This window comes from Symphodus melops (genome assembly GCF_947650265.1).
Source record: "Symphodus melops genome assembly, chromosome: 9".
Taxonomy (NCBI): domain Eukaryota; kingdom Metazoa; phylum Chordata; class Actinopteri; order Labriformes; family Labridae; genus Symphodus; species Symphodus melops.
Window position 1 is genome coordinate 11,095,140 of NC_136699.1, and position 12,712 is coordinate 11,107,851.

The following is a 12,712-nucleotide window of genomic DNA, read 5'->3' on the forward strand; positions in this document are numbered from 1 at the left end:
TGTTATTGATGGCTCTCCTAAACAGCACACAATCTCCCAAGAGGCTCATGAACTGAACCCTTACATCCCAATTCCACAGGCTCACAGAGCCTCTGACAAATTGTGCGCTGCTAAGTGCTTGACCTTAAACTGTCTAAGAGGGAATTTATAGGAACAGGGCATTTACATTATTTGGCACAAGCGGTCTATTATCGTCTGCTGAATGATGCACCCCCCAGTTTTTCAACCTTTAATGACCATCACTTATAGCTTAACTATTGATACCTAACGCATCTACTTATTGATTTTCAGTATTAAGCAACCATTGCCACTGAGCAGTAGCATGTGCTCGATGAGTATGTAATAAGTGATCCAGAAATGAATGCCTTTGATAGTGTACATTACAAGACGGTTATCAGGGTCTCTAAAGCAACTTTTGACCACTTAGAAACTTTACTAATATGAAATAATATTGGTAATAACATTATTCATTTCAAAGGTTGCTCAGCGGATAAGTTGCTTAAGCATATAAAAGGCTCAATATAATACGTCTTGATTTAAATCTTTATCTCTGCAGTGGTCTATCTGAATTGATCGTTTATTAATGTTACTATGTTACAAGATTTGGCTAAAAATGAAAATTATAATGCAATAATTAAGTTGTCATGTCGTGCAAGAGCTTCCACCCAAGTCAGTCTTCATTAGGACATATCTAACTTTAAACAGATCAATGGTATTGGTGAGGTCTTGAACTAATGGAAAGAACAGTTGTGTAACAAAATATTTTATTGTTTAACATAATACAGCAAAACAATGTGAACACAAAGTAAACCATCTTTATTCCTATGAAAACACAAAAACCGAAGATAAAGACAATTTTGCATCTCCACATGAGTGTCTTCGGTCAAGTTGACATTTGGCTGATAAAACAACAGCAGTATACATGAATAACTTGATCTACATTCTTGATGAAAGTAAAGGGAAAGAAATACAGAATAAAACTAAATCTATTTATAAAATAACTTCAGATTTTATTTCCCAGAATAAAGATTCAACTCTTCATTTAATGAACGCGACGTCTGGGATCTTGCCTTCCGTCTAAAAAGAGATGGAGAAAAAGTTATTTCAGGACCCTGCTGAGAAACTGAACTAACCTTTTTCTTTTAATAAAAATCATATTACCTTTAACTGGGTAAAAACTTGTGCCGCTGTGTTAAAATCCCACCCATTGTCTTGCAGACACCTGCAACATTGAAAAATAAAGTTTATATATTTATTGTAAAGGCAGAAAAATGGCATTTCAAGATAAACAAAAACGTACTTTTGTGACCATTCCAGGTTCATGCCGGACTTCAGTGAGAAGGCAGTGAGCATCTCCTGCTGAGGTGCAGTGAGGGTGGGGACAGGACTCGAAGATGGAGTCGGAGCAGGAGCAACAAAGGCTCGGCGAATCTCCTCCGTGGTAGCCATCCGGATGAACATCTGGTCGTTCACGATGCACAAACTGTTTCATAGCAGGAACAGAGAGAAGAGAAAGAATGACTCAACTCTATCAGGGTTACCAGAAACATTTGAACCACCTTCTTTCAACTAGCTTCTAGTTTTTTGGCGTCTGCTTGTTGTGTCAGGGTCTGAAGACAACACGAGTATACTGGGAGAGTGATAAGTGCTGGTATGTTGAAATGCTGTTGAACATGCTGAACAGGACATTAGCTGTGAAGCCAGCAAACAACACTCATACTGAGTGTTTGTTTTGCTGCTCATTCAACAAACACAGGTGCAGGAAATGTTAGCTAACGTTTGTTACTTGATAAAGAGTCTTAGTCAGCAGTTTAAATTATGTAAATAAATGTTTCTTTTAATTAGCTGTCTATTTGTTGATAGCTGAGGGTATTCTGTTGAATGAATTAAATATTCGGTGGTGAATTCACTGAGCAAGAAATAAATAACTTAAACAGCCTAAGTTCTACATTCAGGTTTTTTCCTTTAAGAATGGGCACCGTCTGATTTCAAGGGCAGATTAACCTGCTGCAGAAGTCCAAAGACTGAAGAGGGTAACATTATGAACGTAGTCACAGGGGGATACATTAAAAACTGCTGGGAGCTCCCTTAACTTACCCTGAACCACCAGCTGGGACTGTGATGAAAACCCGAGAGAACGCCATGGTGGACTCTCTGGATTTTCCATCAACAACAACTGAAAAACAAAATGTGACACTAGTTAATGACGAGATCAACACCATCTGGCTTTGCAATAAATGAGAACAGAATAAACAAACCGCGACGATCAAGTATCTCACCTTCTTTGAAGACGCCGCTCACTGTGAATGATAGTAGCGTGTTCTGTCAAAGAAAAGCATTAATCCATAATTAATAGGAAGAAATGACCTCAAGTGAGAGGAAGATCTTATCTGGAGTGCTGGCTCACAAAGCTAACATGAACTTACGGTGTACGTGTTCACGTCAACATTAAAGGAGGCGATGTCGTGCTGAGTTTTGGGCAGCTCGTTGAGGAATGCCACAACGTTCAGTCGCGTGTGCTTCAGGAGACGAAACCGAATCGCTAAAGGATGGAATATTCAGAGAGGTAAACAGGAGGACTCATAACTCTCAAATGTTCAGTGTCAATAATTCAGAAGACATGAAAGGTCAACACACAGCTTATTATGTCAACTTACTGGAGTCTTTTATCCTCTTTAGGTTTCGAGTGTCTTTATGATACTCCCCCAAACTGCTCCTTAAACCAGAGGGAGGTGGAGTCCATATGAATACAACGAGGTGTGAGGGAAACCAATAAACAGCACAGTCAACTACTAATGATTAAACATCTTTAAAAGCAATGGAAATACAGCAAGAAGTCGACATCCTATTCCTCCATGTGCTCTTGAGTGTAGGAGCCGTATGTCTCAGTATGAACAGGATGTTTCTGGGTTCTCACCTGGACGGGTTCTGGGTGGAGTACGGTGTTGTAAGGGACAGTGATGCTCCATCATGGTAAGCATCAAGGAGTGGCTGTCTGTCCCCGGAGTCGTAAATACTGTAGTACCTGCGGCACAATCATGTATAATTTTACAGGAAGTTAAGTTTTATAGAATAAACTAGGTTGTGAGTCAGATCTGGAGGTCATGTTACATGATTAAGTTTGTTAGAAGAAAAGAGGTGACAACTCACTGTTGCAAGAAACGAAGGATGAGCGCCTTGATTTCATCAGAGCCAAAACAGCTGCCCTGCAATGGTAATAAAAACACAAGAAAATAGTAGATTAGTGACTGAAGCAGGGGTTTCCAATAGGTCCCCCAACATTGATTAACGTGGAGTTCAATACACTCAAGTCTGAAATTGGCACTTCTCCACAGGAAGCACACAAACTGTCAATTTTCATTCACTGGGAAGCTTTGAAAAGAAATCACGATAACGACAGGTTACCCAACCTGAGTGTGACATCACAGCAACATGGCTGCCGTGAGAATACCGTCTCTTGCCATGTTCTAAATTAATATACTGCACATTCAACCAGGGTAAAAAAAATATATATGAAAACGTCTTAAGTAAAATAAAGATACACAATGAATCACATGAGCTAAAACAAGTCACCTTGCAGGGAGGAATAGTGGTGGGCGTTTCCACATCGAAGCCAATGGGTGGCGGGAGGTCGTTGCCATCCTAAAAAGAAACCGCAAATAAACGATATTAACAGTGGATAACTATATATTCTTTTCTTTATGGGTAGTACATCAGGATGCCTCCAAGAAAATGCTGCTACAAAAGTATCTCCAAATGCTGTATGCGAACACATTCTTAAAACTAGATTATGGTCTCTTTTCTGAATGGAGGACGACAAAGGGACAAAGATACGAGTTACATTTTTTGTCTTACCAGTTTGAGAAGCCGGGGAAACCTTTGTCGCACAGCACTGGCACAGCAACGAAAATGAAGAAGAAAGTTATGATCACAAACCACCTCTCACATAGCACACCATGTTTCAACAATGCAGATAGCGACTGCCAGAGGATATATTGGGGCTATTTCTTTTTAGCGGAGTTCTTGAACAAGAGGAATTACATGCTGTAAACTTTTGTGTGCTAATTACCACAATATTAACAGTGATAAAAGCAGAGAGAGAGGGGGAGAAACAAGGTCAGTGTGACTCCAGTCTGTCAGCTCCTCAGAGACGCTTTACTCCAGAGATGACCGTCAACGAAGTTTGCTGTCACACTTTAAAACAGACCATAGCAAGTTTCTAACCTAGAATGAGCAGGAAGCCCACTTTTATTCTCAGACTGTGCAAAAAATAAAACGTTATACAACAGATGAGAGATTAACATTGAGCTCATCTCTTGTGCAGAGGTCTTATATATGGTATTTTGCATTTTGTTTGACATTTAGGAGAATATGGGGACAAACACATGAAAGTGGTCAGTACCTTCAACCAATAGTGTAGGGCTCTGTACACTAGTAAATAGTCAAAATTACAGACCCTGCTCCTTTCTTCATTTTACAACTAGGTGCTTTGAAAGTTTTCCCTTCCCCAAGTGTACTTACCAGCAGGAATACTCACCCTCTCCCCCAATATGGAGAAACAGATCTGACATGGGGGAGCAACATAAACACACTTTTCTAAGAGCACACACACAAATATATAGAACCCAAGGTCTTACAGACTTTGCTGTAAACATTTCCATGTGTAAATCAAAAAGGTATACGTTGCTGGCACAAAGATGGTTACCGCCAGTCATGGGTTAACTCCCACTCAAACTCTGGCCAAGATGCTGCAAAACAGACAAGTCCACGTCACCAAAATACAAAACAGGGTCTGGGTACAAAAGATAGAATGTTGAACTCACACAAACACACAAAGTGGTCTAACATTCAGGAGCGGTGCCAGTCACACAGCAGCCTTTAAGAGGCCTGCAAGCGTGTCGGCAAAGGGTGACAACCTGAGAAAACAATTGGAAAAAAAAAAAAAAAAAAAAAAAAAAAAAAAAAAAAAAAAGACAGCAGGCTTCAAAGAGAGTCAGACCCAGCAGTCCCACTGCTCATCCTTAAGCATTCTCCTCCTGTACAATCAACCTGTCATGTTTAGTTTTAGTTTAGTTTATTTGAGCAGTTGTAATTCTGCTCAAAAGGAGCGGGCCGAAGCAGAAGCTTATAAGCGCCCACCCCCAAAATCATCAATAGAGTATTTCAAAAACACCATCATTTCTGAAGAGACTGCTCTTTGTGCAGAAGTATTAACTGGACTTTTTTTCATTATTAAGTTTAGTTAGGATCCTGACCTCTGGTTACAGCAGGACAGGGAATCACTGGATGTCTGCCTCGAGCAGAGATTCTCTACTCTCTGTGCATAATGTGAGCTTTAGTACTGATTTCAGTTAAACACTGTATGGAGTAGTGTTTTCACTTTCTTCTCAACTGACTTATTTCAGGCAAAACTGAACTTTGATTCAGTCCAGAGTGTAATCCCCTTAGAAGTTTAGTTAGGGGTTATTTGCCAAACCCTCGGTGTCATTCCATGAACAGCGGAGGCTTGTTTCAGGCCTAACAGATCCAACTTGGTGGAAGGGACAGAGCATTTTTCTCTTTGGCTGATCATTGGTCACTGATAGTGACACATGTTCCCCTCCTCCTCAGCCCACATTTGTCCTGTGGAGCCCCTTCTTCTCAAATTCTTCTCGTCGTGTGTATTGTGAGTCAGAGCTCACAGGGACTGAGGCCGAGTAATCGTGACTGTGCCTGCCTTAGGTTGTCCCGAGGTTTCAAGGTGGGATCTTACCCGTCATGGGCTATCCAGCCTTCCATACTGGCCTAATACAGGGGAGGGGGGGACCAAGTGGGCAAGGGTGTTTTGAGAGGAGGGGAAGTCACTGGCTGGCTGTTTTCTTTGTTTCATCCAAACATTCGTCAAAACAACTGTTGACTGCTCTCTCCCGGATAACACACCTACACCGCTTTACAGTACTGCTCAAGAGATCGTTTCAGGCGGATATTTTGTTCACAAGAAGTTCACAGAAAATTAAAAGAGATGAAATATTAAAATTGTCTTTCAAGTTAAGCGCCTCTTTTAGGCGTCTTGCATATTTATTTTTCAGCAGTGGGATGGTGTTTTATAGCAGGTTTATGGGATAACTTTTCAAGATGTCAGCAGGGGGATGCTGGGTACAGAGTCACTGAGAAACACAAAACAGAACAGAAGCTTGAAAGGATGTCCCACAGAGAGGCTAAAAGTAACCAGCAAAGAGAAGATCAAGAGTTTAAGAGCGGGAGGAAAACATGTGAAACAGATTGTGGTTGTATGTCCTTAGCATTGTTTAGATTTCAGAGTGAAAAGGTAATGTGGAAAATTTGTATCTTCTTTTGACCATTTTGGTCTGCCACACTAAAACACACTCACTCCTGCACAGGGAGTTACAGTGAATGTCAGCTGCACCTGCTTGAGCCAAAAGTTAATCATTGACTGCTAAGGAGGAAGTATTTTTTAAGCTAATGTGAAGACATTAACACCCAAAATCAACAGCGCCTCCTTGCAGCATACATCTGTCATACAGTGGAGACTACTGGACATCCACATGGTCCAACATCTTGTCCCTCCATTGAACGGCTTCCCTCGCCCCCTGATCAAAGGACTGACCTGATGTATGAGGCCTGATCCTTGAAGAAGTCACACAACGGGTTCCTGTTGAGCCACAGTTCCACCAGCTTCAGGCCTTTCACTTTGTCCAGCTCCCGGTCAGACTTCAGCTAAACGCAAACACAACAGAGGAGTTGGTGTGATAATGTGTGCCAAACGCATGCTTAATGACCATTCCTCAAAACCCAATGCGAGTAGTTCACCTCGTTGTGGGAAAGGTTGAGTGTCTTCAGATTAGGCACCTTTGTAACCAATTCACTAAGTTCATCCAGTTTGTGAATCCGGTTGTTACTCATGTTCAAGCACGTCAACTGGAAAAAAAAAAAACAGAATAATGTAGAACACATTCGGTTGGATTGATTTACAATGATCAAGAAGCTACCAATTACAGCTAAGCTTCAAACTACATTAAACACCTGTGCATTCAAATTACCTCTGGAATGTTTTCTTGGATGATCTTGATGACAGCTTCCATGTTTGACTTTCGGTTCAAGGTGACTTCAATGTTCTGGGACGCCAAGTCTGACACAGAAAATTAAATGAACAAAAATGTGACAAAGACTAAAAAAATCCTTCAAAATGTAATCTTACTTATGTCATGTAATAAGTACTAAAACACAATTATGTTTCAGTCTTCATAATGTCTGCACAATCTCTGAACAGCTTTATACAGAAGGCAAATATGAGCTCAGAATTTTATTTCACAACCACTGTAAGTGCAAGTTAACCAGTATCAAGATCTTTTTAATTCAGCCTGTTTTGTTTGTAGTAATGTGCTGGCATTTGCCCCATTCTTAGGATACACATTAAAGCTTTCCTTGGTTTGGTTTGCTCAGTAACTAAACAGATTGGACAGTGTTTAGAGTAAAGCACTGCAATTTAAAATGATATTGTATTTGTGTGAGTTTGGATCTGTGGATCAGTTTCACACTAAGATGTTCCAGTGTATCCATCTATTAGCACTGACAGATATTAAGTTCATGTTAAATGCACCACAACATATTTTAAATTCAAATGGAGCTTTCTGCATCAAGTATGGCAGTATGTCAGAACACATTTGACAGGTAAGAATGGACAGGTTCGGTTCAGTTCATTAAATGATGGAGGTTTTAACTGTTCAACTATTATGGGGCTTCAGCCTGTGACTTTGCAGCACCCAGTTCACAACACTGCTGATGCAGGGGCTTTTATAAGTGGATCATGCACTCAAGGCGCTTTGGTGTAATCTCATCATCAACATCAGTTCATATCACACAATGGTAGTGTGGCAAGAGCCAACCAAGTGTGTCACTGGAAGCATGAATCTCTAGCATTGTTACCTGGGTCCGTTCTGATGTTGTTCAAATCCAGAGATTGCTGTGAACCATCAAAACGTTTCGCCATGCATTGCTGTGGAAAACAAAGCCAATATGTGAGGGTTAATCTGAATATCATTGAAATTGTTAAAAATGCAGCCAAATGACTTCAAAAACAACGACTCTCTTTCTACTTCTGTCATATCAAGTGCAAAGATGACTCCACCTGCTTAAACAGTCGGACCTCAATGCAAAAGTCCTGCATCTTATCATTCTGCATCTTTTTGATAAAGATGAATCTACTACCTCGTTCAAGAGAATATACATTTTAAAATCGTATTTCAGAGACTTTGACTGTTGTCTTAAAATATCCCCGCTCCATTTAGATAGTTCATTTCTGCCTCTAGTTCACCTTAAGGTGTTCCAAGTGTTCAGGCTTCAGGTCAGTGAGGAGAAAGGAGGGCGGACTGCTGGGGTTGACGTGCAGTTCCACCTTAAACACAGAGATCAAGAGTGATTATGGTCGTTTGTTTTATAGAGGTCATCAGTGCGATGCTGTTGAATGTTATTTTATTTTGACATACATAAAACATTATGTACATACATCATTAACAAGCTGAAGCAAAGGTATATAACATGTTACCATGATGGTACCACAAGGGTGCGTCCTCTCACCTTTGATGTTAACTTTATACACCGATGACTGTAGAGGTCATCAGGATAATTGTAAACTAATTAAATTTGCAGACGATGTTGCTCTGACAGGTTTTTTTTTAAAAGACAATGAAAACAATGACAGAGCTGAGATAGACAAGTTTAACAACTGGTGCTCCGATAACTCTTGAATTAAATCAATGCTACAATACAAATGAGACTCAAACAGGACAGGAGACGTTCTGTAGCAATAATAGTCAGTTGGGGTGCGAGTCTCTCCTGTACAAGACGGGGAATTTAAACGTCTCGCCGGGAACTCTCTCACTACAGCCTTACAGCCTCTCGTCATGCGTTTAAGTGTTCTTGAAATATCGGGTTAAAATGGTTTTATTAATCTACGGTTTTGCTAGCTTGTCAAAATCGCTGATCAGATCAATGAAGTATAGCAGCCGTGATGTTAAAATCACGTTTTTTTTTAACATCTCGTGTAATTCTGTGAGATTTGGACAGGTACGAGTTCTGCCCCTTTCTTGCAGCCTGCAGACAGACTCTTCTCGAAAGTGTTAGAGTAATATTTGAGATTCTTCCTTCTGGCAGACTCTTGGAAAGTTTATCATCCTTTATAGTAAGACCATATTTCTGGGATCAAGATCTGTACACTACTTTGCAGATTTTGGACGTTGTCGTTCTCTCCTCGTGAACTAACTGGCAAGCGACCAAAGCTAAAGTTATTCTCTTAAAAAGGTAAAAGGGAATAACTCAGTCATGAAAGTAAGGATACTAAATAGTGATAGGAAGCAATATCTCTGTAAACCAATTAGCTTTAACTTGATCATTAAAGTAAAGACTGTGACCGCTTTATCTTTACAACACAAATAGTCAAGTTCAGTTCTTGATTTAAAAGCATACCTTGTAGCCGTCTGTGTCGGTAATTTTGTGGGAACATCTGTGCAAAGCGTTTGCAGCAGATAAATCATCCACATAGAAATGAGCTCGATTATGGTCGACATGGTACTGGACAGAAAAGGGAAAGAAGAAACACCATTAGTTCCATTGATTTTTTTTAATGAATAATACATTTATAATTGATTCAAGTACAAATAAAAGCTTGGCTGAAGAATAAGACTGTGCTGAACCTCACCTGAACAGGTGTGTAGGTAACTGTACAGATGTTTTGAAGCGCTGTCAATAACCATTTCTTGTCATATTTTCGCCCGTGTGGTATCTGTCAACAGAAAAGCCAAGTATGATCTCCTTGTACAGATTTTTAAAAAAACTACACATCACGTAGCACCTGTTATGACACGCACCGTTACTTTGTACCAGCCTGACCGGGCTTTCCCGACTCCTCCACCTCGTTCCGCAGCCCTAAAGTTGCCACCGCCGCCGCCGCCACCACCACCGCCAGCCCTGTTTCCTCCTCCTCTGCCTCGTCTGTCTCTGTCAAACCGTCCATCCCCTCCTTTCCGAAACGGCCTTGGATACGGGGTGCTGAAAAAGACCAAATATTAGATGTGACTGCTTGTCCTGCTGCATGGCAGAGCTTTGCACACAGTTATATAATGAACTTAAGTTTCCTTTTCCATTTACAAATACAGCTGTATGTTTTACAGCTGGTCTGACTGAAACCAATTACAGTTCACTATCAACAATGTGTTTATAACAACTTGTCTGTGTTAGTTAGCCTCACTTACAATCTGTTCTGGGAGCTGCTGTCCTGGGAGTTGTCGCTCATAGTTACATCTCCATCAAGATCATCAAGCCTAGACCGCGGTCCAGGACCTCCAAAGCCTCCAGGGTGTCCTCCTCGTGGGCGGTCTCTACGGGACCTGTCATACGACCGACCCTTGTTGCCGCCCCTGCCTTTACGGTTGCGATACTGCTGAGGAGCAGTCCTGTCGTCGTGCTCTGAGAAAGGGAATAGCATTCAAATATTACTCAGTTTAATGTAAATATATTGTAAACATAGTAAGTCAAAACATCAAGATTAAATTAGATTGAGTTGATTACAATGTTTTCAATAGATCAACAATAGCAAGGACTAATTTCATTTACTACATCGGATACTAAGAGAGGACTTTGGTAGTAAATATGTAACTAAAGCCTAATAATAATAATTAATATAAAAAAGAACAATAACTCTTAATACCTTCTGTATGAATAATAAATTAACAAAACATAATCCGCACATCTTAAACTAGATCGAGCACAAAAATCTTGATAAAATAATATCCTCAAACATAGAGCAAAACAATACGGCATTGGTCCTTACTTATAACTTCTAATAAATTCTTGAGTTGTATTAATAATCGAGTATAGTAACTACAACAATCAGACCTCCATACGAGCTGAGAGATCATGTTACCTCCTTGGTCAATGAAACCAGCGCTCCTGACCTCTCTGTTCACCATAAAGTCTTCTTGGTCTGAAGGAAAACAACACATGTGAGGCTGTAGTGAACATGTTTCTCACCGTTGTAGTAATGCCCGCCGTCCGCCATATTTCTGGATCAGTGTTTAACAAAAGCAGAGCACTGGGTGGAGAGTCGAGTAGGCACGGTTCCGTTTCTTTCTTTTGAGAACAACTAATACGATGCTAAAGAAGAAGCTGCCTCATATCAAGACGTTCAAAGGAGAAACAAAGGCAACCCCAACGAGCTGCTCTTTAACCAGCTAGTAGCTTAGCCTAGCTTAGCTAGCCTCTCCTGGTACGTGTTGACGGGAAGGCACCGGAAACGTCACTCGGACGGTCTTTCCCTTCCGGGTAAACAACAATTCTGGTTTCAAACATGCAAGACTTCGAGTTCATGGTGTAAAGGCTTGAAAAATAAACAAAAGAAAACACAGGATAGGATATTAGCTAGCACAAGTTTAAATCCACTCTATTCTTAATTTACATTGTAGAGAATAAATATATCTCCGATGTAATGTAATGAAAACAATTAAGACAGCTTGGCCGTGTAATGAAGAAGTCCTTATGCTGTTTAAAAGAGACGATAAAAGATGTTTTTAAAGTTAGCCAAGGACTGTCCAAGCCTAGGTGATAGACATACATAATGTAAGAGGTGTACTGTCATTTGTAAGACATTTAATTTAAGATATATAAACACTCCTATGTAATATTTCATAATTGTATATATGTATGTGTATATATCTATATATATGTGTGTGTATTTTGTGTACTAAAAATGACTCAATTCAATGTATTTTATTTATAGTTATTTTTTTTAATAAAGTGGTTTAAATAAGTTTGTGTGGATGTTGAAAACTGGTAGCTGGTGTATCCCCACCTGACCCCTACCTGATACCCACCAAGGTGTGAAATCCAGCCAATTAATTTTCCACATACTTGAGGTTGCTCAGCAACCTAAGCTAAAGTCAAAGCTAAAGGAGCTTTATTTATTTTCAAATATTGTACAATGCTTTAATTATCCCCATTATATGTGCCAATTTCAAGATGCAATTTTACACCCAAAAACTTAAAAAGTAAACTTGCTGATGTAAAGTGCCGTAAAGTGTACACAGTAATGACGCACCAAATTTACCTTGACTCACCACTCGTGTCACCACGGCTAGGTTCGGGTAGCTCCTCTGACACAAAGTCACACGATCCATCTCCTTCGGTTTTATAGCCTCGAAAAACACTACCAGAATATGTTCAGTCATTATAAATTAAAACGAAGAGGGGAAAAATGCTAAACAAACAAAATGTATGCAGGAAACTTTCAATGATCTATGAGAAGTGAATTAGTTTTAGCTAGCCGTTAGCACAAAAACAAGGCAAACATACAGCTCGATTCACGTACGTGTACCGACACAGATTACGGATAAATTATTTCACCGAGGTAAAACTTATTCTGATAATATACTTAACAATTGCGTCTTTCGACTGACTGCCTGAAGTCCCTCGGTTGTTGTCCCGCTCATTTGTCGCAATCTCCGGCAACATAAAGGGCGCCCCTGGTGGACAGATTAATTATAAAAACTAATGTAACATAATAAGCTACTTTCTGCGAGTGTAGGCCTTCTCTAATACCTCTACTATCGTCGAGATGAGTAGATACAACTTTTTGGTCCTTTGTATTTTTCATGCAATTTATTGATGTGTATGTGTGCCTGTGTAGGCCTCCTGGTCATCGGTTTTAATGAGGTGAATA

General features: G+C 40.1%; 1 protein-coding gene across 6 annotated transcripts; it reads right to left on the bottom strand.

The window, feature by feature from the left end:
• Nucleotides 1-747: 747 nt before the first annotated feature.
• Nucleotides 748-12,555, bottom strand: nxf1a (nuclear RNA export factor 1a). Of its 6 annotated transcripts, none has more exons than XM_079351605.1 (23): nt 12,450-12,554; nt 12,101-12,199; nt 10,922-10,981; nt 10,251-10,464; nt 9,867-10,047; nt 9,698-9,781; nt 9,466-9,570; nt 8,315-8,395; nt 7,927-7,996; nt 7,041-7,129; nt 6,811-6,918; nt 6,608-6,717; nt 3,856-3,892; nt 3,574-3,642; nt 3,151-3,206; nt 2,918-3,025; nt 2,658-2,716; nt 2,427-2,542; nt 2,280-2,322; nt 2,098-2,176; nt 1,301-1,483; nt 1,162-1,222; nt 748-1,077 (listed from the first exon to the last, which is right to left on the bottom strand). In XM_079351605.1, the coding sequence occupies exons 1-23, from the start codon at nt 12,502-12,504 to the stop codon at nt 1,039-1,041; spliced, it is 2,106 nt and encodes a 701-aa protein (XP_079207731.1). In that variant the 5' UTR covers nt 12,505-12,554; the 3' UTR covers nt 748-1,038. The 6 variants fall into 6 exon arrangements, with proteins under 6 accessions (XP_079207731.1, XP_079207732.1, XP_079207734.1 ...); XM_079351606.1 differs by having other exon boundaries at nt 12,111-12,199; nt 12,430-12,544; XM_079351608.1 differs by having other exon boundaries at nt 12,430-12,538.
• Nucleotides 12,556-12,712: the final 157 nt, after the last annotated feature.

What these genes read in the sequence shown, in the direction of transcription:
- nxf1a (XM_079351605.1), bottom strand. Translation starts at nt 12,504, where the DNA reads ATGTTGCCGGAGATTGCGACAAATGAGCGGGACAACAACCGAGGGACT. An exon ending in CAACATCAGAACGGACCCAG is followed by an intron (nt 7,130 to 7,926) that starts GTAACAATGCTA and finishes TTTCTGTGTCAG; the next exon opens with ACTTGGCGTCCCAGAACATT. An exon ending in ATCCTTCGTTTCTTGCAACA is followed by an intron (nt 3,026 to 3,150) that starts GTGAGTTGTCAC and finishes ATTGTGCCGCAG; the next exon opens with GTACTACAGTATTTACGACT.